General features: G+C 47.6%; 2 protein-coding genes across 4 annotated transcripts in view; both read right to left on the bottom strand.

Annotated features, from left to right (window-relative positions):
• Window positions 1–165, bottom strand: part of TLK2 (tousled like kinase 2) — a 77,883-nt gene extending 77,718 nt beyond the window's left edge. For 2 of the 3 annotated variants that reach the window (XM_040331197.1, XM_040331196.1), the window contains exon 1: window positions 1–164. This exon is cut by the window's left edge and continues 375 nt beyond it. The gene's annotated coding sequence lies outside the window, so the exon portion shown is untranslated. The other variant, XM_040331195.1, reaches the window with a different exon arrangement.
• Window positions 166–7,658: 7,493 nt separating this feature from the next.
• METTL2A (methyltransferase like 2A) overlaps window positions 7,659–27,500 on the bottom strand; it is a 34,273-nt gene continuing 14,431 nt past the window's right edge. The window contains exons 7-10 of the mRNA XM_040331780.1: window positions 25,767–25,906; window positions 20,308–20,414; window positions 11,118–11,183; window positions 7,659–8,279 (exon numbers count right to left, since the gene is read on the bottom strand). Coding sequence (XP_040187714.1) covers window positions 8,137–8,279; window positions 11,118–11,183; window positions 20,308–20,414; window positions 25,767–25,906 — 456 coding nt within the window. The 3' untranslated portion in view covers window positions 7,659–8,136. The remainder of the gene's footprint in view (window positions 8,280–11,117; window positions 11,184–20,307; window positions 20,415–25,766; window positions 25,907–27,500) is intronic.

Here is a 27,500-nt window from a genome sequence, read left to right as displayed (position 1 = left end):
TGACTGCTCTGCGGGCTCGGCTCCGGAACCACCAGGCCGACTTAATCCGGATTGGCTCGGTTCGGATTATCGGGGGTAATGGGTTTAATTAGTGTAAACACGATAGTGAAACCGCTGGATTTCTCGCGAGATCCGGAGCACGGGGCGCGTCCACGAGAAGGGGAAAAAAACGCGCCAAAATCGGGTCGGTGGGGGGGCGCGCGTCGGCGGCGGGAGCGCGCCGAGCTTTCCCGTCGCACGAGGGAGGAGAAAGGCAAAGGGCCATTGGCCGAGGCGAGACATGTGGGAGGATTTGGCGGGCCACGCCCTAAGAAGAGAAGTCTGAAAAGGGTCGAGCGGCGATTCGGAAGCGCCTCCGTGCGTGGGTGGGGCGACTGGGTCAACGCCCTCCGTGTTACGGAGGAGGAAAGGGGAAGGATCAAGGTGTGATTGGCTGCAGGCAGACATGTGGGAGGTGATTGTCTGCTAAGGGCGTCGTCGAGGGAGGTCCTTAGCAGAATTAAAGTTACCATTGGCTAATAAAGAATATCGGAGACCACGCCCACGTCTTCCTTTAATAGCATTGGTGGGTGAGAAAGGCATTTTGGGAAAGCTGTCTTATGGACACGTGTGACCACATGACCTCATTGTGGCTGTGAATGACGCCCTACTACAGTCTATCTATGTGATCTCCATCACTCAGCTTTACCATGGCAGTGCCACTTTAAAGGCTTGGCTTGGGCTGAATGGACTTGTGTCTTTCTTACAACCAGACTAATAATATAACTAAAAGTCATTTTACATTTTATTTTTTACATGTTTACAATTTTTTTACTATGTTTATTTATTTATTTACATTTTAACTATTTGCCTCCTGGGCACTTTTACCCCCTTCCTGCCCAGGCCAAAACTTCCGCTTTTAGCGCTGTTGCACTTTGAATGACAATTGCGCAGTTATGCAACACTGTACCCAAATGACATTTTTATAAAAAAAAATTATCCACACAAATGGGGCTTTTTTTTGTGGTATTTAAAGTGTTTGTAAACCCATGTAGCCCACGGTACCCAGAAATAACTCTGGGAGACATGTCGCCGGGCAGAGCAGTGCGCCGGGACCGCGGCGGGGGCTTTGCTCAAAGGTACGTATGTCATAATGAGCTAGTATGCTATGCATGCTTGCTCACTATGCCTTTGTCTTGCAGGTTGTTTTTTTTGTGGGTTTACAGCTACTTTAACCACTTCCATACCGGGCACTTACGCACCTTCCCGCCCAAGCCAATTTTCAGCTTTCAGCACTGTCGCACTTTGAATGGCAATTGCGCGGTCATGCTACACTGTACCCAAACAAAATTGGCGTCCTTTTTTCCCCACCAATAGAGATTTCTTTTGGTGGTATTTGATCACCTCTGCGTTTTTTTTTTTTTTTGCGCAACAACTAAAAAATGACTGAAAATGTAGAAAAAAAAATGACGTTTTTATTTTTTTCTGTTAATTTTTTTGTAAATAAGTACGTTTTCTTTTTCAATTACGGGCACTGATATGGCGGCACTGATGGGCACCGATGAGATGGCACTGATAGACATCGATGAGGTAGTACTGACGGGCACAGATGAGGTGGCACTGATTGGCAGCACTGGTATGCGGCACTGATGGGCACTCATAGGCAGCACTGATGGGCACACATAGGCGGCACTTATGGGCACACATAGGCGGCACTGATGGGCACACATAGGCGGCACTGGTGGGCACTCATGGGCAGAACTGGGCACTCATAGGCGGCACAGATGGGCACTCATGGGCAGCACTTATGGGTGGCACTGATGGATACTTATGGGTGGCACAGATGGGCACTGATAGGTGGGCACTGTGGGGTGGCACTGATGGACACTGTGGGGCAGCACTGATTTCCCCCTGTTGCCAGTCAGTGCCCATTTGTGGGCACTGATTGGCATTTTTTTTTTTAATGCTTTTTTTAAATTTATTTTTTCAGACTTTTTTAAATTTTTTTCATTTGCCCTTCCCTGGTGGTCCAGGGTGGGCTTCCCTGGTGGTCCATGTGGCGATCCGAGGGGGGGCTGTGCTGATAAACAATCAGCGCGAACCCCCCCTGTCAGGAGAGCCGCCGATCGGCTCTCCTCTACTCGCGTCTGTCAGACGCGAGTGAGGAAGAGCCATCAAAGGCTCTTCCTGTTTACATCGTGATCAGCCGTCATTGGACACGGCTGATCACGTGGTAAAGAGCCAACGCCAGAGGCTCTTTACCGAGATCGGAGATGCAGGGTGTCAGATTGACACCCCGCATCACCGATCGGCGCGCGCGGCATGAAATCCTGCAGGACGTCCATGGAAGTCCAGTCAGGATTTCAAAACCACCTCCCGGACGTAAATCGGCCATAGGCCGGGCGGGAAGTGGTTAACCACTTTGCGCCCTCACTATAGCCAAAAGACAGCTACACCCCCCCCCCCCCCCCTGTTCACCTGCCCCCTGGCAGGCTCTGTGATCCTTGGCACTCTCGGCTGATCACACAGTAGGGTAAAGGGCCAATGACAGATGATCATGGAAGTAAACAGAAGCCATTTTTTCGTCAGCGTGAAGAAAAGCAAGCCGTTAATCAACTTCTTTTAGAGGGATCTGGGTCCAATTAGAGATCACCAGTGCTTCAAATCAGTGCTCTTCAGTGCTGCAAATCAGTGCCCACCAGTTCCACCTATAAGTGCCCATCAGTATTGCTAATCAGTGCCACCTCTCAGTGCCTACCAAAGCTGCCAATTAGTGCCTCCTGATCAATGTCACCTCATCAGTGCCCCTTAGTGAAGGAGAAAAATTACCTGTTTGCACAATTTTATAACAAATAATGAAAAACTCCCCCCCCCAAATTTTCAGTCTTTTTTTGTTTTGTTTTTTTGCAAAAAAAATAAAAAACCCAGGAGTGGTTAAATACCACAAAAGAAACTATTTGTGTGAAAATATTGTAAAAATGTCATTTGGGTACAGTGTAGCATGACCGCGTGTGAGAGCGCTGAAATCTTAAAATTGGCCTGGGCAGGAAGGTGCACAGTAAGCAAGTGGTTAATCACCACTGGGGTTTTTATTTTTTGCTAAATAAACAAATAAAGACCGAAAATGTTGTTATAAAATTTCGGAAACAGATAATTTTTCTCCTTCACTGAAGTGTGCTAATGAGGCTGCACTGATAGGCTGCACTGTTGGGCACTGATAGGCTGCACTAATGAGGTGGCACTGATGAGGAGGCCCAAATTGGCAGCACTGGTGGGCACTGTTTGGACTGCACTGATAATTGGTGCCCTGATTATCAGTGTACATGTCCCTTTTAGATAAGGCGTTTATCGTCTCTCTTCTCCTCTCCTCATGCTCCCCTCCTCCGCATGCCTCCCCTGCCATTTTACCTGCTCGGACACGGTTCCCGCCAGGTACACAACTCCTGACTTCAGCTGTCAATCATCACCGCCAGGACACGCCCTCGTATGTCATGCTCCCCTTTACTAAACACAGAGAATCGCCCCCCCCCCCCCCCAATCACAGTGCCCTCGCTCTTTTCGTGTGATTGAGCTTTCCTGTCTTTTGCTGTCAGTGTGCCTGGCAGCGATAAGCCCAGGTGGACATCAGTCACTCGATTATGGGTGCGGATTGGCTGGAAGGCGGTGCGTGCTGGCCGGTCACCTCGGAGGTGGGTGGGTCCATGTTTCTGTGTTCGTTATTTTATTGTACTTTAGAGATCACACAGACGCATTTCATTCTTTAGGATGTTTTATTATTCAATTTTCTTATATTTTATTCTTGTGATACCTCTGTGGAGATTTTTCCCTCACTTCCTATCTGTGAGACAACAGGAGGGGGGGGGTTGGGTGTGAGAGGATCGGAAGTGATAAGAACATTGGAGAGTTAAAATCTAGAGAGTCACCCCACACCACACACAATTCTCCCAGAATTCCCCTCACCCGAGTCCAGGCCACTCCTCCCCTACCAAAATGGTGTCATTGTCTTATGGACTGCCCTCCGGGGTCACATCTCTGGACATAATTCCTGTGTCTGGGGAGAATTCCCCTCACTTCCTGTCCTCACAGGAAACAACAGCAGATCTACCCAATGGGGACAAATGAAAGCCTTTGACCACCTCCTGTACTATGTCTGCAATCTCTAACCTTCTCCTGTAGTATGTCTGCAGTCTCTGACCATCTCTTGTATCATGTCTGCAGTCTCTGATCATCTCCTGTACTATGTCCGCAGTCTCTGACAATCTCATGTATCATGTCCGCAGTCTCTGATCATCTCCTGTACTATGTCCATAGTCTCTGACCATCTCCTGTACTATGTCCGCAGTCTCTGACCATCTCCTGTACTATGTCCGCAGTCTCTGACAATCTCATGTATCATGTCCGCAGTCTCTGATCATCTCCTGTACTATGTCCATAGTCTCTGACCATCTCCTGTACTATGTCCGCAGTCTCTGACTATCTCCTGTACTATGTCCGCAGTCTCTGACAATCTCATGTACTATGTTTGCAGTCTCTGAACATCTCCTGTACTATGTCCGCAGTCTCTGACAATCTCATGTACTATGTCCACAGTCTCTGACCATTTCCTGTACTATGTCCGCAGTCTCTGATCATCTCCTGTACTATGTTCGCAGTCTCTGACCATCTCCTGTACTATGTTTGCAGTCTCTGAACATCTCCTGTAGTACAGTGGCTTGAAAAAGTATTCATACCCCTTGAATTTTCCACATTTTGTTATGTTATAGCCAAAAACATAAATGTATTTTATTAGACCAACACAAAGTGGCACATAATTGTGAAGTGGAAGGAAAATGATAAATGGCTGTCACAATGTTTTACAAATAAATATCTCAAAAGTGTGGCGTGCATTTGTATTCAGCCCCTTTACTCAGATACCTCTAACTAAACTCCAGTCTAGTGGAACCAATTGCCTTCGGAAGTCACCTAATTAGTAAATTTGTGTCCACCTGTGTGGAATTTAATCTCAGTATAGATACAGCTGTTCTGTGAAGACCTCAGAGGTTTAGAGAACCTTAGGCCTCTTTCACACTGGGCGGATCAGTAATGATCCGCCCCGTGAACCTCCGCTTGCTCAGCGGGGATCGCTCTGTTGATCCCCGCTGAGCCGGCGGATGACAGGGCGGTTCCCGCACACTGTGCAGGGACCGCCCTGTCTTTTCTCCGCTGACATCCGACGCTCCATAGAGATGCATGGAGCGACCGTTTAGATCCGCCGTCAAAACTGACAGGCAGACCTGAACGGTCCATCCGTGTGAAAGGGGCCTTAGATGTGCAAAGCTTGTAGAGACATCCCCAAAAAGACTTGCAGCTGTGGTTCTACAAAGTATTGACTGTTGGTCTATCACATAGGGGTATGAATACTTTTTCAAGGCACTGTAGCCTTATTTAAAGTTAGAGTTGGAACGTGATGCATCTATCCATTTTTTTTGCAAACTTTTCAGAGGCGCTGCATTGAGTAGAAATATGTTTCTCAAACATTGCGTGCCTATCCACTTCCCAAATCCAGTCCCCAAGGGTAGGAGGATTGGGTGCCTCTAACTTGGTAATGTCATACGCATGTCAAGACCTATTTGTAGGTGCATTCCTGTAACATGTTATCATTTAGGAATAAAATATTACCAGAAAAAAATATGAACATAAAGATCGTGATGAAGTCATCATTTCTCCTTTCCAACATCTCATTGTGCAAGTAGCCTCAGGCATTACCACGAGGTATCCTATAACTCTATTCTTTGTGACACATTGTATATATGATGAGCAAGGAGAAAGACAGTGCTCAGGGGGCAGGATCAGAATTCAAATGCCAAGATACCAAGTGTAAAACGAACTTTAAAGTGTACTCTAAAACTGGGTGACATTTAAGTTGCCAAAGTGCTGTGTATCACAAACTAATGCAAGGTGAGCTATACTTAAAGTGGAGGTTCCATCAAAAAAAACATTTTGCTTTAAACTGTAGCTTACGACTAAAAATTTTTTTTTTTTACTCATCTGGAAATGCCTGTTGCTATGCGGTCCCATGAAATCTGCCTTTGAAAGCACCTAGGATTCTGACATCATCTCCCTCTAATGCTCCTGGGAAATGTGTGTCATCATTTCCCAGGATGCAGTGCGCTGTCCAATTATCACTCCCCATCCAAGACTTCCAGGAAGTAAGCAGATTCACGTAGAATTGCGGCCGTGTAACGTAACCCGTTTACGTTACACCGCCGCAAGTTTTCAGTGTAAGTGCCGATCCACAAAGCACTTACCTGTAAACTTGCGGCGGTGTATCGTAAACACGTCCGGCGCAAGCACGCCCAATTCAAATGGGGCGGGTACCATTTAAATTAGGCGCGCTCCCGCGCCGGACGTACTGTGCATGCTCCATTCGCAATTTTCCCCGACGTGCTTTGCGCAAACTTACGGCGGCCCGACGTGTTTGTGAATCGCGACGTGCGTAACGTACTTACGCCGGGAAAAAAAAATTTCAAAAGCGACGAACGACGGGCATACTTTAATATGGTGGAGTAATTTTACACCATGTTAATAGCACCCCTAACTTTGCGACGGGAAACTAAGATTTGCGCCGCCGTAACGACGGGAAAAACCTTAGCGGACCGCCGTAACTGCTAATTTGCATACCCGACACTGGAATACGATGCAAACTCCACCCAGCGGCGGCCGAGGTACTGCATCCTAAGATCCGACGATGTAAGTCAATTACACCTGTCGGATCTAAGGGCTATCTATGCGGAACTGATTCTATGAATCAGCCGCCTAGATAGGACCATAGATACGATTCTTTTTGATCGATTAAAATTCTTTTGATTGGTACTCGCTTTTTCCGCCGGCTTCTGAACCTTCAGGGAGTTCTGTCGGAGATCCAGTAACGTCACAGACACCAGCGGGGGTTGCCGTGTCCATCTGAAGGGCTCCTTTGCTGTGCCTTCATATCTGCATGCCGGCAGGACCTTACTATCTGCCACACGCAATGGCTGTTACACTTCCCTCTATCAACCTTGGATTCTACAACCATCCACTGGGAGTTGTGATAGTTCCCTTCCTGGGACACCTACATGCCGACGGACTGATGTTAACCCCTCCTCATCTGGATTCAGCAGTGGTATCGTTGTACATATTTTTATACCAGTATCATACTTAGCTACATGTTTTTATGACTGCGTTTGGTACAGTTTGTTATTACTGACACCATTTTTACAGTTTATGTAGCTACATCGATTTTATCTCCAGTGCAATATTTATTTTGTTACCTACTTGAAGACTATAAAAGTTTTAATGCTATTCCCATCGAGCGCTGCCTTTGTGTGTTTTTTGTATCCTGCTATCCATTTTTCCAGTGGTTGGTAGCTGCATTGGGAATCAGCCTGCAAGGAGATCAGCTAAAAGTAGTTGGATCTGTATGTGCGTTATAATTAATCGAAATTGGTTGATTAATCGATAAAAAAAAAAAAAAAAATTAATCGAACAGAAAATTTTTGATCAGTAACAGCCCTAAAAGGTAAGCACAAACTGCATCTACATCTGCCCAAAAAAAATATCTAGGAACCAATTAATTTTATGAAACCACCCATCCCAAATAAAATTTAAAAAAAGTTGTTTCGAAACTTAGAATATTTTTAAAGAAACAGGCGATCCTTGTGTCAAATATGATAAATACACTGACATTTTATTTTGTAAAAGTTTTAAAAAGTCTTTAAATTATATGAACCATTGTCACATGTTTACCTTCTTTCTGTACAGAGAATAAAGTTCAAAGTCCCTGGAACCAGAATGTGTTTCAAATTTCAGAGAGGCTGGTCAAGGGTCACAATACATACAATGTTACAGTGCGGGCAGATACAGATTCCAGTAAAAACGGCCCTTTTGCAATACTGATCTCTGAAACTGGTATTTTTCACCTTTTATTAATAACAGACTCAATGTTTATCCATTCTTAAGTTCTGACATTCTCAGTGGTGACTACGGTTTACAGGTCAACAAAGGAAAAAGTAGACGGTTTCCCCATTATTCTTTGCTCATCACCAAAAATAAAAATCATTCTCCTTGTCAACACTCCAGGATGACTTTCATCATACACTATGGATAATATTATGGTGAAGACAAATTATCTTGTATTTTTCAGTTGCATGGCTTGCGGTATTTACACTGGATCCAAACACGATACATAGTCAGCTGTTTGCCTCGATTTACTTGCAGCCGTCGATCCACTATATTCTGAACTTTCTCCAAACCGGCTTTGGTGAACATATCCCCAAGCTCATCTGAAAAGAGAGTATACTGTATGTTTCTTTGGTCAAAAAAACAATGCCATAATAACATTAGGCCCAATGTATAAGCTTTAAAAATTGACTGTCAGATTCAAAATTAAAGTTTAATCAAAAATGCAAAACTTTTTTCATCTTGGATAGAGTAAAGGGAGGCTTATAATCCCTCTTTTTTGTTTTCTATAATCTCTTTTTATTAAAGAAGAATTATGACACAAGAGAGGGTGTCCAGGGAAGTTTACTAGAATCTGGGGACCCTGGCTGGACACCAGTGACTCTCTTCTACATTTAGGGCAAGATTCTCAAAAGCGATACGACGGTGTATCTCCAGATACATCGTCTTATCTCGGTTTCTGAGCCCGGGTATCTATGCGAGTGATTCTTAGAATCATTTACGCATAGATACGGCGTAGATCCGACTGGCGTAAGTCACTTACACCGTCGGATCTTAGATGTAATTCTACGCTGGCCGCTAAGTGGCGTTTACGTTGATTTCTCATTTGACTATGCAAATGAGCCTGATACGCCGATTCCCCAACGATTTTGCGCCGCGCCGTCGTCGTTTCAGTAAGCGTAAGGTTACCCCTGCTATATGAGGGGTAACCTTACGTCGGTCCGCCGTATGCCATGTTAAGTATGGCCGTCGGGACAGCATCGGGTTTTTCCGTCGTTTACGTAACTCATCGCGAATAGGGCTGTGCGTTAATTACGTTCACGTCGCAACCAATGTATTTGCGGCATACTACGGAGCATGCGCAGTGGCCTACGTTTAAGGCCGGCGCATGCGCAGTTCGTTCGGCACGGGGGCGCGCTTAATTTAAATACAAGCCGCCCCTTTGATTTACGCAGGGATACGCCGGGCCATTTCGACTACGCCGCCGCAAATTACAGAGCAAGTGCTTGGAGAATACGGCACTTGCTCCAGTAAGTTGCGGCGGCGTAGTGTTAATGGCATACGCTCGTAGATACGCGGATCTACGAGAATCTGGCCCTTAGTCTCTGGCCCCATACCTTAGTTACCTTCTATTTGAAGTCGGGTTATACAGCACAGTGCTTGTACTGTGTAATTTGGTCCCCCTGTATCACCTAAAAAACCTGGCTGATCCTGCCTGGCTATATACTCCCCCCTGTAAACTGACCACGGTTTATTATGGCTGCTGAGCCCTGACACCGTTGTCAGTTTACGTGCCTCCTTCATCCGCAGCGCTGCTCTGTCCTCCTTTCCCCTTCTCCCTGCCTGTCTGCTTGTGTAAGTGCCCGCCCCCCTCCTGCTGCCATTATAACTTCCCATCCCCTCTGTAACATAACGAGTGGTGTCCCTGTGCCTGTGTTACATAAAAAAATAGGGCAATTGTGACTTAGAGCATCTCCCGGCGCTCATGTGACTTCTCGGCTCTCTCTCCTCCTCCCCGGCTGACGCCAGCGGCAGTGCTCGGCCCCGCCCCCAGGAGCAGACAGCCGAGGAGTGACATGAGCGCCAGGAGATGCTCTGATATAGGTACAAATCTGCATATTTTATATATAACACAGGGACACATATCGTTATGTTAAAGAGGGAATGGGAGGTTTTTATTACATTGGCTAAACAACCACTTTAAAGCGGAGCTCCACCCTAAAATGGAACTTCCGCTTATCGGAACCCCCCCCCCCCCTCCCTCCGGTATCACATTTGACACCTTTCAGGGGGGAGGGGGGTGCAGATATCTGTCTAAAACAGATATTGGCACCCACTTCTGGGAGTCCTCTCTGTGGGGATTCTGCGGGTAGTTCTTCACTTTCCGCCCCCGCCCGTTGTGTACTGGGAAACACTCGGCTCCCAGAACACAGCAGGGACCAGTGAGGACGGCGCTGCGCGACTCGCGCATGCACCGTAGGGAATCGGGCAGTGAAGCCGGAATGTTTCACTTCACGATTCCCTCACCGAGGATGGCGGTGGGGCAGCAGATAGACGAGCGATTGTTCGTCTTCTACTGCAGACGTTGCTGGACTCCAGGACAGCCAAGTGTCCATATATTAACCACTTAAGACCCGGACCAAAATGCAGGTAAAGGACCCGGCCAGTTTTTACGATTCGGCACTGCGTCGTTTTAACTGACAATTGCTGCGGTCGTGCGACGTGGCTCCCAAACAAAATTGGCGTCCTTTTTTTCCCACAAATAGAGCTTTCTTTTGGTGGTATTTGATCACCTCTGCGGTTTTTATTTTTTGCGCTATAAACTCACTCGCTAAAAATTCAATATTTTTTCCTTTTTGCTATAATAAATATCCCCCAAAAATATATAAAAAAAACAATTTTTTTGCTCAGTTTAGGCAGATACATATTCTTCTACCTATTTTTGGTAAAAAAAATAAAAAATTAACCTACCTAGCATGTCTTTGGAGTGTGGGAGGAAAACACAGTACCCGGAGGAGGCCCACACAGGAATATGGAGAAACATAGGCGTGTAGTGCCATGGTTGTGATTTGAACCGATGACCTAGTGCAGCTGGGCAGAAGTGCTAACCACTTAGCCACGGTGCTGCCCAGTGTATGGAAAGCACAGGTCACCACAAAGTCCTGTAATGGCATAGTTTGATAAAACCAAAGTGAGCAAAGTGGTACAAGGCATCCAGCACTTCTAGAGGTGTTGGATGCTGAACACTTTTTAACTCTAAAAACAGCGAAGATCGGTAGCCTGGATACCAGAACAGTTCCTTTTCTTTCCAGGTTGTTGAGTGGATTTCAGTCAGCCATTATGTTGCAGGAGATTAATGTAAGAGAATGATTAAAACAACCCTCTTGGCAAACCCTTCACTCTTTCATGGGCACCTTTATAAAAGTCAAACAGAGTCTTACCTTGAGTAAAGAAGTAGACCCTTGTGCCATCTCCTCTAACATAGAAGTTTTCAGACAGACATCGTCCTGGAAGAAACACATGATAAACAGTATCATAAGAATGTAACTACATACAGTGGCGTCACTAGGGTTGGTGTCACCCGGTGCGGTAAAACATGGTGTCACCCCCCCCTCTGTCTAGGCTGCCCAGCACCAAGCAGGCAGCGCACGGGCATGGGGCGCACCCCAAACCAGCCCCTGTAAATGATAGTATAGGGCAGTATAGTGGCAGGTTAGGGTAGTATAGAGTAATATAATGGCAGGTTGGTGTAGTGGGGTGCTATAGGACAGGTTAAGGTGGTATAGGGCATGTTGGGGTGATATAGGGTAGTTTGGGGTGATATAGGGCAAGTTGGGATGGCATGGGAAAGGTTGGGGTGGTACAGGGCAAGTTAGGGTGGCATTGGGCAGGTTGGGGTGGGTGGTATAGGGCAAGTTAGGGTGGCACAGGGCAAGTTGGGGCGGCATGGGAAAGTTTGGGGTGGTGCAGGGCAGGCTGGGGTGGTACAGGGCAGGCTGGGTGGTATAGGCCAGGCTGGGGTGGTACAGGGCAGGCTGGGTGATACAGGGCAGGCTGGGGTGGCACAGGGCAGGCTGGGATTGCACATGGCAGGCTGGGCATGTCAGCTAAAATAAATAAATAAAAAAAACGCGATGGTGTCACCCGGTGCGGCCCGCACCCCCCTAGCAACGCCTCTGACCACATACTGAAAAAATGGGAATAAGGAACTGCATATGCAGAGGGTAAAAAAGACCCACTTTCAAGAATAGATTTGCTGCATTGCATCTCATTGCATTATTCCATGACCAATAATCAGCACTTCTCTTTTTGTAATAAATCAACGTCCACATGTCTTGTTGCATGACACATGGAACCCCCACCCTCCGAGTCATGGAACAAGTGCAAATTACAGCAGAGATCCACAATTAGACCAGTGCGGGTCATATATTCATCTTCTCTGGGTGCAAAGCCGGGAAGTGGAGATCTTGGCACTCCAGAAAGAAAGACTTGGCAGGACAGAAATACAGAGTGGCTGACCATGCTTTTTTTGCTTTAGAACAGTGGTTCTCAACCTTTCTAGTGCCGTGACCGCTTGATAAAATTTCCCAAGTTAGGGGGACCTCCAACAGTAAAAAAAAAAAAATTGTAGCGTGGGTTGTCAGCACCCAAGGCAAGACAAGTAATTTGCGACCCTAAACCACGGACATTTAGCGCTCCGAGTCCCTTCCACTCGTACAGTATTGAACCCCATTATGGTACATTTTAGGATGTACCACTTTTCGTTCTCCTTTCTTTCCCTTTAACCTCTCTCTATCCTAAATTTTGTTTTTCCCCATTCCTCGCTCTAGCCGTGTTTCTTGTTCTTGCTCCTATTCTAGCTCTCCCTTTCTTTGTTTGTTTTTTCTCCTTGGTGGGGGGGGTGGGGGTTGCAACTAGTGGCAGTGCCGGTGATCTGCCGTGCTGGTTCCAGGTATCATGGAAGTTCCAGCGCATTCGCGAACTGATGCGCTGAGATGGTTCCAGCTATCGGGAAAGTTCCTTCAAGCACTGCGCAGGTGCAAACTTGCTGACGGAAATCCCCGAACGGCGGCCGGCATCCAGGGCGACGTGGATTTAGAGGAAAGTGGCCAGTCGGCCTCACGTCCTCGCTGCGCTCGGACGGCTCGCTTCGCTCGCTCGGCCTCCTGGCTCTTTTTTTAATATCCTCCAATCCACGGGGATGTTAAAGAATGAGCCTGGATGCCGGGCGAGGTTCGGAGATTTCCGTCGGGAAGTTGGCGCCTGCGCAGTCAGTGAAGGAACTTCCCCCATAGGGGAACATTGAGGACAAGTCACCGGCAGGGAGTTGGGATCCGTGGCAGTGCCGGCAGGGAGTTGGGATCCGTGGCAGTGCCGGCAGGGAGTTGGGATCCGTGGCAGTGCCGGCAGGGAGTTGGGATCCGTGGCAGTGCCGGCAGGGAGTTGGGATCCGTGGCAGTGCCGGCAGGGAGTTGGGATCCGTGGCAGTGCTGGATGAATCTCTGTTCAGCCAACTTAGGTGCTCTTGATGAAGGTCATCTGCTGATCTAAGAACTGTAGTGGGGACTTTTAATGGCAACTATAATCACAGGTAGTGTTACTCACTGTGTCTCGTAGCAGTGAAACCTATTCCAGCCTGTCCCACTTCACATTCCTCACTTGTCAGCTGACCTCTAGTCTCTGCCCCCCAGCCATGCCGTGAACTGAATGGGCGGCTGCAAAGTGGCTGAGTGGGCCAGGCCAGCCCAGGATTCGTTGACCCCTGGCAAATCATCATTTGACCCCCGAGGGGGTCCCGACCCCAGGTTGAGAACCACTGCTTTAGAAACCAATACACCCCTGGCTCTTCCACTTCTTCTATAACTTCATTGACAATGCCAATTGTTACTTCTGCTTTCACTGCATGCATGCCAGTTCTAGGCTGGTCCCACAAGGAACTAATACTTGCATTCACAGAGACACTATTGCCTTGCCCATTCAGGACAAAAGTGAGTGTGTGTGTAAAGGTTAACCCTGACCCCTTTAAACTGACCTCTTCAGTGCTAAGAATTACCATGTGCATGAGCATGTGACCTCCCCCCATGATGCAGCAAGTCACCACTAGGCCCAATCTTTGTTACATGATGGGGGGTAATGTCACTGCTCCATCCAACACCAAATATTTTGGTCAAAGGAATCATGGGGGGGGTATAAAGTAGTCAGGGGTGGTTTTAACACTTGTTGTCACTTTACCCTAAAATAGATGAGGTGATGGCGTCTCTTAAAAAAAAGGGATTTTTAATACAGCTTACCTGTAAAATCCTTTTCTTGGAGTACATCACGGGACACAGAGCGGCATATTCATTACTATGTGGGTTATATGGAGTACCTTCAGGTGATGGACACTGGCAATCTCAAACAGGAAGTGCCCCTCCCTATATAACCCCCTCCCATAGGAGGAGTACCTCAGTTTTGTAGCAAGCAGTATGCCTCCCAAAAATGGTCCCCAAAAGAGGGGTGGGAGCTCTGTGTCCCGTGATGTACTCCAAGAAAAGGATTTTACAGGTAAGCTGTATTAAAAATCCCTTTTTCTTTCTCGTACATCACGGGACACAGAGCGGCATATTCATTACTATGTGGGATGTCCCAAAGCAATGCTTACAATGAGGGGAGGGAGAACATCTTCCCAAGACAAAAGGATTTAATTTAGAGATATACTCAAATCATAATAAATCCAACTTAGTTGAGAAAAAATAAATTTTTAAATTTAACTCAAAAGGGAGCCCCCCGGATCCGAGGGTCTCAAACTGCAGCCTGCAGCACTGCCTGCCCAAAGGCTGTATCAGTATTCCTTCTTACGTCCAACTGGTAGAATTTTGTAAACGTGTGGACAGAAGACCAGGTTGCCGCCTTGCAAACTTGAGCCATAGAGATCTGGTGGTGTGCTGCCCAGGAGGCGCCCATGGCCCTAGTAGAATGAGCCTTTAATGATAACGGAGGAGGCAACCCTTTCAAGCCGTAGGCCTGAGTGATTAACTGTTTAATCCATCTCGAGATGGTGGATTTTGCAGCTGCCTGCCCCTTCTTGGGCCCATCCGGTAAAATGAACAACACATCTGTTTTCCGGATCTTCTCTGTAGCTTTAAGATAGGCCTTCATGGCCCTGATAATATCCAAGGTATGCAGCAACCCTTCCTTTCTGGAAGTAGGTTTAGGGAAGAAGGATGGTAATACCAAATCCTGGTTTAGATGAAAACTGGATATAACCTTTGGTAGGAAGGAAGGATGAGGGCGGAGAACGACCTTGTCCTTATGAAAAATAAGATATGGATCCTTACAGGATAAGGCCGCCAGTTCCGATACTCTTCTCGCGGAAACTATGGCGACCAAAAATACTAACTTCCTTGTCAGTAAAACCAAAGGAATTTCAGCCAACGGCTCAAACGGTTGTTTCTGTAAACTTGACAGAACAAGATTTAAATCCCACGGGCAAAGCGGGGATTTAACTGGAGGATTAATACGCAAGACCCCTTGAAGGAAGGTCTTAACTAGCGAGTGGGTGGCCAGCGGCCGCTGAAACCACACTGACAAAGCTGAAATCTGTCCTTTGATTGTGCTTAATGCCAGTCCTTTATCCACTCCTAGCTGGAGAAAACTTAATACTCTATCGATGGTAAACTTGCGAGAAAGCCATCGCTTGGACTCACACCAGCCTACATAGGCCTTCCAGACCCTGTAATAAATCACCCTAGAGACCGGTTTCCTGGCTCTGATTAGGGTAGAGATTACTTTCTGAGACAGACCTCTACCCCTGAGAATCAGGGATTCAGCCTCCAGGCCGTCAAATTTAGATGCCGTAAGGCAGGGTGGAGGATCGGACCTTGCGATAGCAGGTCTGGCCGTAGAGGAAGAGTCCAAGGGTCTCCCACTACCATCTTTAGGATTAGCGAGTACCATGCCCTTCTGGGCCATGCTGGAGCTACCAGGATGACTGGTATGTGCTCCACCCTGATCCTGCGCAGCAGGCGGGGTAGTAACTGGAGCGGGGGAAATGCATAAAGAAGTTTGAACTGATGCCAAGGGCAAACTAACGCATCGGTTCCGCAGGCCCTGGGATCCCTTGTGCGGGACATGAACCTGTCTAGCTTCTTGTTCAGTCTCGATGCCATGATATCCACGTCCGGCACTCCCCATTTCTGGCAGAGTGTCTGAAAGACTTGTGGATGCAGAGACCACTCCCCCGGCAACAGAGTCTGGCGACTTAAGAAGTCCGCCTGTAGGTTGTCCACTCCGGGAATGAATATAGCCGATATGCAGGGCACATGGGCTTCTGCCCACAAGAAAATCAAGCTCACTTCTCTCTGAGCGGCTTGACTCTTGGTTCCCCCTTGGTGATTTATGTATGCCACCGCCGTGGCATTGTCCGATTGTATTCTCACCGGGAACCCCTGCAATTTGGACGTCCAAGCCTTGAGGGCTAGTCGAGCAGCTCTGAGCTCCAAGATATTGATGGGCAACTGCTTCTCTGCTGCTGCCCAAGTGCCCTGGCGAGTGCACCCCTCCAACATTGCTCCCCAGCCAAACAGGCTGGCGTCTGTGGTTACTATTTTCCAGGTCACAGGACTGAAAGTCTTTCCCTTCAGGAGATTCTGAGGGTTTAACCACCAAGATAGACTTTGCCGCACTCTTGGTGAGAGTGGCAAAGGAATTTCTAAGGCCTGAGGCCTCTTGCTCCATGCTGACAGGATGGCTGCCTGCAGGATGCGAGTGTGGCTCTGAGCGTACGGAACCGCCTCGAATGTGGCCACCATCTTGCCTAGTAGTCGCATACATAGGCGAACAGTTGGCCTTTTCTTTCTTAGAACTATTTGTATTAGCTCTTTGATGGCCTTGACCTTTAATAGGGGTAGGAACACCTTTTGTTGTTCTGTATCCAATCTCATGCCGAGATATTCCAGCTGCCTTGTGGGCAGGAATGCTGACTTGTCTCGATTTAGGACCCAGCCGAACCTTTCGAGGTACTGAACTGTGAGGGCCACCGCTCGTTCCAGGCCAGGAGACGAGTGGTCTACAACCAGGAGGTCGTCCAGATAAGCCAAGACCGTGACTCCTTGGGTCCTTAGATTGGCTAGGATTGGGGCTAGGACCTTCGTGAATACCCGGGGGGCCGTAGCCAACCCGAAAGGGAGCGCCATAAATTGGAAATGACGTTGAGCCACCGAGAAGCGTAGAAATACTTGATGTGGCTGAAAAATTGGCACATGAAGGTAAGCATCCTTTATGTCTATGGACGCCATAAAGTCGTCCTTCTGGAGCACGGCGACAGCTGACCGAATAGTTTCCATCCGGAATGAGCGGACCTTTAGGTACGCATTCACTCCCTTTAAGTCCAAAATTGGCCTGACATCGCCGTTGGGCTTTGGGATGATAAACAGGTTGGAGTAGAACCCCAATCCCTGTTCCCGGACTGGTACTTCTACTATCACCTTTTGGCATAGCAGATGATTCAATGCCGCTATCAATGCGGCTTTTTTCACAGGGTCGCCTGGTACTCTTGACTCCTGGTAATGAGGAGGAGGGATTTTTAGAAACTCTAGTCTGTAACCTGCGGCCACAGTAGACCGGACCCATTCGTCGGGGATGTTGGCTTCCCAAACCTCTGAAAAGAGGTGAAGCCTTCCCCCCACCCTCATGGGTGGGGGCGCCTCTTCATAAGGCAGACTTAGGGGCTGGCTTAGCTGGTTTGCGATACCAAGGTTTCTTGCCGCCAGAGGCCTGTCCCTGCGATTTGCTGTTAAAGTTTGATCGTACAGGAGGCCGTCGGTACTGCCTGGAATTTGAGGGCCCCGAAGCCGGGGAAAGCTGCCTTTTACATGTAGGCCCCCGAAACTTCTTTTTGACTGGTAAAAGCGTACTCTTACCACTCGAAATAGTCTGAATGTATTTATCCAGATCTTCTCCGAAGAGTCGCCCTCCATGGAAGGGAAAACCTGCCAGAAGCTTTTTGCACGGGGGCTCGGCCGCCCAGTTTTTTAACCATAAGAGTCTTCTCATATGCACTAAAAATAGTGATAAACGAGACGCTTGCTGAATAGAGTCCTTTATAGCATCCACCGCAAAGCATAGAGCTCTGGGTATATCAGATAGCTCCTCTGCCTGCTGGGCAGGGATGTCCTTAAGCATCTGTTTAGTCTGGTCCTTTAAAGCTTGACAGATTCCGATAGCAGCAACTGCTGGCTGTACCACTGCCCCTGCCGTAGCAAAGGAAGCTTTTAAAAGAGTCTCCAAACGTTTATCAACCGGGTCCTTAAACATTTGAATGTTTTCTACCGGGCAAGTTAGTGATTTATTCACACATGAGATGGCAGCATCCACAGCTGGGAGCGCCCATCTTTTGGCAAACCTCTCTTCCAACGGGTAGATAACAGAAAATTTTTTAGGCGGCAGAAAAATTCTGTCTGGTCGTACCCAATCCTGGAAAATTAATTCCTCCAAAAGAGGATGGACCGGAAAAACTGCGTTGTTCAAGGGCGCCCTTAAGGAGCCCAAAGAGGAAACTACCGGACCCCGGCGCTCCGGTAAAGGCAACTTAAATGCTGAGTGAACCATATCTGTCAAAGACTGGACCCACAGACTCTCCGCTTGGGAGGCTGAGAATGGTTCTTCAACAGTAGATTCCTCAATTTCTGAACCCTCTGGATTCTCGTCCAGTATGTCCTCCTGAAACTCTAATTCCTCCGGTGAGAGAATTTCAGCATCTGAGGATACAAATTTAGGCGAAGGGGATCTAGTCCGTTTCTTGCCTGGTAAAGACTTAGCGAACATAGCCGCCAATCTTTCCTCTAGCCCACTCAAAGAGGCAGCTAGCATTTCCTCTGTGACAAACACAGGGTTGGGTGGATCTGGGCCAGCCGCCGCACCAGACCCCCCTATTGGCTCAACCAAGGCGGCCACAACTTGGCTATTAGGTGGGGAGAGTACCGGCATAGCCTGACTCATGTCCTCAGAATCCGAGGGGGAGCCCTTTTGTTTCTTGGCATTTTTTGCCCCTTTTGATCCCGAGCCTTTGGGAGCCATAATACAATACCGAGGTACCCCTGCATGCAACAACTGACTGTTTGCAGCTAGGAGTAGTTAAGAGGTTTAGGGAACAGCAGGATTACTAGTGTCCAAAAACCCCTGGTGAGGCCGAGTATGTTTATTCAAAAAAACAAAGGAAAAAAAAAATCTCTTTTTTTTTTTTTTTTTACTATGATATTATGTTCCTTTAAATAAAATGTATATATATATATTCTTTTTTTTTTTTTTTTTTTTAAAACATACGGCCCCACCAGATATCCTTTGCGGCCTCTAACCTGCTGCAAAGGGGAATTTTTGGCTGTAGAAAGAATATAGGCCAAGCCTAGGATGTACTACCCCTTTCCTGCCACCGGGGGTCACCGGAGTGCCGCTCTGCGTCCCCTCTCCTCCAGCATCAGCTCAGACTGAGCCATGAATGCAGCCTGTCTGTTCTTTAACAGACGCGAAGGCACGCCTCTTCCTGCGCTCCCTCCGCCCCCTCCTCCCGAACGGCGCGAAACAGTCTATTTTGGCGTGCCCGCGCACGCGCGCGCGCCTGTCAGGAAGGAGAGAGACACCTGGAGACGCGCGCCAGGCGCTACAGAGGCAGGGAGAGAGGATCGAGCCGTCGGCTGCAGGGCGGCAAATTTGAACCCCCGGACAGGTAGGCAACTAACAGAGACTCTTAAGGACTCAGTTCTTTGCCCAGAAGAGATTCAAAGATGACCCTATCTGACCAGCAGGGCAGCAGGTGGCCAGCAAAGACTTACTTGGACAGGGGAACCAGAGATGGGGGGGGGGAAATCCGACCATCCTGTCTACACACAGACATAGTGACCAAGGTGCCTATGCAGAGCATACCTAGGCTACCCCCCCTTTTGATCACCCCTGGGGAGCCCGCTGTCGAACCAAGTTCCGCAGGCTCCCCACTTACCTGCTCCATGCCGCAGGACGTTTGCAAGCAAACATAGTCCAATCTTCTCCCATCTCCGTGGGTAGTGTAGTAGACCATCAGGCACTGGGGTCCTAGAAGGAACCGCTGTCCTGGACCTATATAGCACCCCGGCAAGCAGGATACTTTTGGCTTTGGAAAAAAGCACCAAGTCCTGGGCCCGGGGTCCAGCCCTCCAGAGAGGGCATTATAGGCAAAACCCCATGGATTTTGGGGCCCGGGTACTGTCCACTTCGGCACTGAGGCACTCTGGACAGATCCGGTTAGCCTGCCAAAATCCTAAGGATATGGAGGCAAGCTATTCCGTGACCAACACCTAAGACACTGGCGAAAAAACTGAGGTACTCCTCCTATGGGAGGGGGTTATATAGGGAGGGGCACTTCCTGTTTGAGATTGCCAGTGTCCATCACCTGAAGGTACTCCATATAACCCACATAGTAATGAATATGCCGCTCTGTGTCCCGTGATGTACGAGAAAGAAAATACTTTCTTTTCCTCAAGGAATACAGTACATAACAGCATTTGCTGCTTTTTATATCCTCTTCGATCTAGATTTAAAGGTTTTAACCCTAAAGCATTGGATATAAGACTCCGACCAAGAGATTTTAGAATCTTGGCACCTGTGGGGGACCAGTAATACCTTTCTTAAAACGTAGCTGGGCCATGTCATAACGGCCATAGTCCCGCAACAGGATGCAGCCACCAGGTTTCAGAAGCCTACTTAAACGTGAAATAGCCTCTTGCATCCTGCAAAGAGAAAAAAAAAATAGAATTAAAAAAAATAAAAAAAATAATAATAAAATTAAACGTAGCAAAAAAGGGTGTGGTTTGAATTGGCTGTGGCAGTTTCAATTGCTACAGCTTTACATTTGAAAAACACGTTTTATTTTGCTCTAAAGCAATCTTTTGGTTGCAGTACAGCATACACTCGCCACACCTGTAAGATGCCAATGAACGGAGCAAAGTGCCGACAAAGACCAACTTTTTATCTCGCACGGTATTTGCACAGAAACTTTTCAAACTTTTTTTTTCATGCATTTAAAAAAAAACAGAGTAAAAAACAGAGTAATTTAGCCCATTTTTTTTGTATAATGTGAAAGATGATGTTACATCGAGTAAATAGAAACCCAACATGTGACACTTCAAAATTGCAAAGGCTCGTGAAATGGCGCCAAACTTCGGTACTTGAAAATCCCCATAGGCAGGACTTTAACCACTTAAGGACTCCTTCACGCCGATATACGTCGGCAGAATGGCACGGCTGGGCACAATCACGTACCTGTACGTGTCTCTTTAAGCCCAGCCGTGGGGGCGCGTGCGCACGCGACCCGGTCCGAAGCTCCGTGACCCGATCGCCCCCGGTGTCCCGCGATCGGTCACCGGAGCTGAAGAACGGAGAGAGGGGTGCGAGGGCCACATGAAACTGCCTGGAGGGCCGGATTCGGCCCACGGCCTTGTGTTTGACACCTGTGATGTATTGTATCACATTCCATTGCCACTTCATTTCTGATCTATACATTTGATTTGTCTATCTTTTTCATTTTTTTTTCTACATGGTCATATTTGTGAACAATATTTTTCTTTGTATACAGATGTTAAGTTATGTTTTTTTTATTTAGTGCTGGTCTTATCTTTCTGCCTTTACAAATTGTTTAATTGAGCAACTGCATCAATTATGCTAATTTGCTCTTGGGTAAAGTTTGTATGACTATAAATGTTTTACCATTTCAGTCCTAAATGTGCTATGACGAAGGCTCTCGCCGAAACGCGTTCGCTTTTTAGTTTTATTTTCACTCTTATGTAGTGAATAAATATGCATACGGATTACAGTGTTGCTGGTTCCATCTTTTTGCTCATTCCCCCTCCACAATATGTCAGTGATAAGAATATCTGTACAAGAAAAAAAATGTATCTGCACCCATAATACAGTATATCATCTTCTCCTAATCTGTTCTGCGTAAGCATCTCTGTTACTCAGCATGATGTAGCTGGTGAGGATGGTGGTGGACACATATGATTTACAAGCTTTATTTGAATATTCAAAACAGAGCAGAAAATTAAATGTGATTTTTTTTTCACAATATTTTTCAACTGTTGATGCCAGGTGGGTAACGGTAAAATATGACAGCGACTGTGCCAAACATAAGAACAGCTTGCAGGGCCTGTATGATTGTCAGCAGATTCTGCTGACCAATCTGCTTCCCTCCTACTTGATAAGTACCCAAAACCATGCCAGGGAGTGCAATCCCAGAACCTGTTAACTCATCAAAGTTGGTAACATGCAGGCTATTCTTAAAGCGGTTCTCCACCCTAAAGTGAAGTCCCGCTGATCGGAACCCTCCCCCCCTCCGGTGTCACATTTGACACCTTTCAGGGGTGAGGGGGGTGCATATACCTGTCTAAAGACAGGTATTTGCACCCACTTCCGGCCCAGCATTCACAGGCAAAAGACGGGCATTGCGTCACATCCCGTCGCCCCCCCGTTGTGTGCTGGGAACACTCGGCTCCCAGCACACAGCGGGAGCCAAATCGGCGGGCGCGGTGCGACTCACGCATGCGCCGTAGGGAACCGGGCAGTGAAGCAGCAGCGCTTCACTTCCTGGTTCCCTCAGCGTGGATGGAACGGGGAGCAGCAGGGTGACGAGCGATCGCTCGTCATCTGCTGCGGATGCCGATGGACTCCAGGACAGGTAAGTGTCCTAATATTAAAAGTCAGCAGCTGCAGTATTTGTAGCTGCTGGCTTTTAATATTTTTTTTTGGCGGAACATCCGCTTTAAGTGGTACTGCATGGAAGCCAAGAAAAAAAAAAAAAATCAGGATACTAAGCAAAAATCCTCACTTCCCTGTGCAAACGATATAGTCTTAGACCGCGTAAACACGGCCGAACATGTCTGCTGAAACTGGTCCGCGGACCAGTTTCCGTGGACATGTCCGACCGTGTGTACGGCCTAGCGGACAGGTTTCCAGCGGACAAAAGTTTCTTAGCAAGCTAAGAAACTTGTCCGCTGGAAACATGTCCGTCGGACATGTCCGATGGTTAGTACACCTAATCGGACAGGTCCACTGGTTATGACGTGTAACCAGCGTCCCGAAATCCCGCGCATGCGTCAAATTGATTTGACGCATGCGTGGAGGCATTGCACTTCCGTGTTTGAGAACGTCGGTGTCTTCTACGTCACCGCGTTCTCTGTCCGCGGGGATTTTGGTCTGATGGTGTGTACACGCATCAGACCAAAAGCTCCCAGGAGACATGTCCGATGAAAACGGTCCGCGGACCGTTTTCATCGGACATGTCTCCTCGTGTGTACGGGGCCTTAGGGGAAGGAGCACCTCCTCATCTGTCAAGTGCCACTCTCCTAGGGCTGTATCCACCTATGAGCATTAAAAAAAAAAAATTGCTTTGCCAAATCTCTTTTCTTTGAGAACCATAGTGGGTGCCATCGCTGACCTCTTCTGAGAATAATAGTTACCTAGATGTTAATACTTGGAGTTTCATATGACAAATAAGTGCTCATCTAAGGCAGACCTGGGCCCCGGGTCCACATCTGGCCCTTTGGTTCTCCCAATCCAGCCCTCAATGCCTCCATTGTCATAATGCCTCTCTAAGACTGAGGAAGCTGAAAGGATCAGAGGGGCACGCAGACAGCTGTCTGTGTGGAAAACTGCAAAAACTGGAAGGGAAGAGCCTGAGGAGCTGATTGGTACAGAGGGGAGGCTCAGTACTTGTGGGAGAGCATAGTCTAGGATAGGGGTTGGCAACCATGGCCTTCCAGCTGTTTTGAAACTACAAGTCCCGTGAGACATTTTAAGACCCTGACAATCCCAGGCCTGACTCCTAGAGGCAGAGGCATGATGGGATTTGTAGTTTCACCACAGCTGGAGGGCAGAGGTTGCTTACCCCTGGTCTAGGAGATGTCCTGACGCTCTCCCGCCACTCTGCTATCCAGCCAAATTCTTCATGTGCTTGCGTCTGCACGCTGAAAACCCAGGTCAGGATCTGCAGAAATCTGTACCAATCTCAGGCTCTCTCCTTCCAGTCACAGTGATTTTCAGAGGGCATTTGACAGACAATGAAGAAGTGTTATATCACCTCCTCACCGTCTGATTTAACCCTATAATGCCACACTGCCATGCTGAAATTGTATGCATTGCACACAGTTGCAGTGCAGCCCTTTTGAACTCAATGGGCGAGTACGATAAGCAGAGCCGCTTGTCAAACACTGCGGCCTAGAAGTTAAAAATGCCATGGCTGGGGCATGTAAACAGCCGTGACTGTTACTTTATAGTTCAGGTGAGAGGTAAAACCGTGGCTCAGCAGCCTGTTTTTAGCTTCCCCCGACCACCCATCTGAAAGAGAACTATTTCATAAGCTGTTGTACCTATTATTCTAGAGCCAAGTTTTTGTTTTATGTGTGTTTATAGACCTTCCCAGGTCCAAAATTAACATTGAGTAGAATTCAAGTGTTACTGAAACACCAGCAGTAAAATCAGTGTGCATATGCAGTAAAGCATGCCTGTCATACTCACAGTGGAACCCAAGGAGTTAATCCTCCACATTGTGTAAAACGGCTGTTTGAGCTCCTTTTATTCCACTGTCCCCATATAATTTCCTGATAAAACAGAGTCTATGAAGTCAGGCTGCACATGCTCAGTGTGGTGTGTATTGCTAGAGTCTAGAGAGGTTTTTCTTTCTTGGGAGGGTGCATGTGATCACCACAGGGCCAATCAGCTCCTTAAAGCTTTAACCAATGCATGGCTGGACACTTATAGAAGTCACAAGACTGCTATATACTGCAGATGAGAAAAGGTAATTTAACAGTTTATATTTATTAAAATAATTGCATTTCCGTGTACTGCGGAAAATAGGGCTGCAACGGATCACAGGTGATCCGTGATCCGAACGGGTCACCCCCTTCGGATCGGCACACATTGTGATCCGCGGATTGCCGCGGCTCCGAAGCTAGGCCGAAGCCGCGGCCTTTCCTAATGTTATGTCCGCGGCTCCGGAGCAAGGCCGAAGCCGTGGCCTTTCCTAACGTTATGGCCGCGGCTTCGGCCTACCTCCGGAGCCATGGCCATAACATTAGGAAAGGCCGCGGCTTCGGCCGAGTTTCGGAGCCGCGGCCATCTTGGTACACCCGGCAGCGGCCCTCCTCCTCTGTTTACACCTACAGGGGAGGAGGAGCCCGCACTCGGACACACCGCTGGAAGTGACTCTGTACTACCCGAGTGGGGGGGCTGTCTTGCCTGAGGGGGGGGGCTGTCTTGCCTGAGGGTATGTGGATATTACAGTGGGGGGGGGATGTGGATATTACAGTGGGGGAGAGATGTGGATATTACAGTGGGGGGGGGGGGGGGGGGGAAGAGATGTGGATATTACAGTGGGGGGAGGGAGAGATGTGGATATTACAGTGGGGGAGAATTTTATTTTTTGCCGATCCGAAAAATGATCCGATCCGTGACTCCTGATCTGAGGAACGATCCGAACCGTGAGTTTTTTGATCCGTTGTACCCCTAGCGGAAAACCAGATATAGTGAATGCAGGGTCCTGGGTTTAGTAAAACTTTAACTTCGGCCCTCCACAACAGTCAGTTTCCCATGTGGCTCCTTCAGAAAATGAATTGCCTACCCTTGCTTTACTTACTACTGGTCAGTGACTCAAAGTAATGAATTCAGAAGATCTGCATAACAGGCAAGCAACGAGCTCTTCTAGAAAAAAAGTCAACAATGACAGCTTTTCTATGATCTCCAGTTACTAAACCAGCATAATGAACCGCATGATCAGGAACTGTGTGTCACCTGTCTGGCTGTGCAGTGTGGAAAATGTGTGGAAATCACAAGACTGGCTGACTTTGTATTTAGCAATTTGATTTTTATTAAAAAAAAAAAAAAATACAAAAAATGATCTGGTAAGGAGTTCACTTTAAATACTTCCCTTGAAGCTGTTCTTGTTATACAATGTGGTCAGGACAATCCATTTTTATAGAAAAGGTACATATTAAAATAATTGGCTGCAAACTCTGCAGAAAGTCCACAGCTGCAGTTATCCATCTAAGTCCCCGGTGCAGAAATAGTTTGCCATTTTACAGGTCACTTACTTGCTTGGAAGGATGGCTGAAAGGACAAAGATGAGAACAATGACATCTAAGCTCTCCTCAGGAATGGGGTACTGCAAATTCTCGTCTGATAGGTCGTGGACAAAGGCGAAGCATCGTGATGGATCATACTGAGGCTTAGTCTGTAAAAGTTGGAACAGAAACTTTTACTTTCATGCACTATATTCCACATTTCTTCCATGCAGAAATATTTGTATAACCACCTGACCTCCGGAAGATTTACCCCCAAGCAAAAAATGGTCTGGTCATGAAGGGGGGCTTCATGACCAGACCATTTTTTGCTTTACGGACAATTGTGCGGTCATTCAACGCTATACATAAATTATATTTGTGTAATTTTTGCCCATAAATAGAGCTTTCTTTCGTTGGTATTTGATCACCTCTTTTTTTTCTATAGGGTATAAACATAAAAAAAAGACAATTTAGGCCAATATGTATTCTGCTACATATTTTTGGTAAAAAAAAAAATCCTAATTTGCCCGAGCTGATAATACTCCCTCCCGCCCGTTCCCCCCTCCCAAATGACTTTTTCATCAAAATCAATCCCTTCCCTCACGCCAGGGTACTAGGTGTAATCCTAGACTCTGACTTGTCCTTTCAGCCCCAAGTCTAATTGTTGTCAAAAGCTTGTAGACTTCACCTTCGTAACATATCTAAAATATGTCCCTTTTTAAAGCGGTTCTCCACCCTAAAGTGAAGTCCCGCTGTTCGGAACCCTCCCCCCTCCGGTGTCACATTTGACACCTTTCAGGGGGAGGGGGGTGCAGATACCTGTCTAAAGACAGGTATTTGCACCCACTTCCGGCCCGGCATTCACGGGCAAAAGGCGGGCATTCCGTCACATCCCGTCGCCCCCCCCGTTGTGTGCTGGGAACACTCGGCTTCCCAGCACACAGCGGGAGCCAATCGGCGGGCGCAGCGCGACTCGCGCATGCGCCGTAGGGAACTGGGCAGTGAAGACGCAGCGCTTCACTTCCTGGTTCCCTCAGCGTGGATGGCGGGGGGAGCAGCAGGGTGACGAGCGATCGCTCGTGTTCTGCTGCGGACGGCGCTGGACTCCAGGACAGGTAAGTGTCCTTATATTAAAAGTCAGCAGCTGCAGTATTTGTAGCTGCTGGCTTTTAATATTTTTGTTGGGGTGGAACATCCGCTTTAACTAATGAAACCACCAAGCTACTCATCCACTCCCTTGTTATCTCACGCCTAGACTATTGCAACTCCCTTCTCATATGCCTACCCATCCATAGGCTATCCCCTCTTCAGCCTATCAAGAATGGTGTTGCCAGACTCATCTACCTTACCAACCACTCAGTGTCTGCCACCCCTCTCTGCCAATCCCTACACTGACTTCTGACTGGCCAGCAGATTTCATTAAAAATACCAACAATAACATACAAAGTCATTCACAACTCTGCCCTGAGCTACATCACCAATCCTGTCTCCAAATATCACCCAAATTGTCCTCTCCACTCCTCTCAAGCTCCCTCGTCTCCTCCTCCCATGCTCATCTCCAGAGCCTCTCCCATCCTCTGGAACTCTCTACTTCAATTTGTCTGGCTATCTCCTACTCTGGCAGCCTTTAGGCAATCCCTGAAAGCTCATCTCTTCAGGAAAGCCTATCACGCATCCAACTAATCTTTTATCATCTTATCCCCCACAGGTATAATCTTTTGTACCACTTGTCCCCCCCCCTTAGATTGTTAGGGCCAGATTCAC

This window comes from Rana temporaria, chromosome 12, assembly GCF_905171775.1.
Source record: "Rana temporaria chromosome 12, aRanTem1.1, whole genome shotgun sequence".
NCBI classification, from domain to species: domain Eukaryota; kingdom Metazoa; phylum Chordata; class Amphibia; order Anura; family Ranidae; genus Rana; species Rana temporaria.
This window is presented reverse-complemented; position numbering and strand designations above follow the sequence as displayed.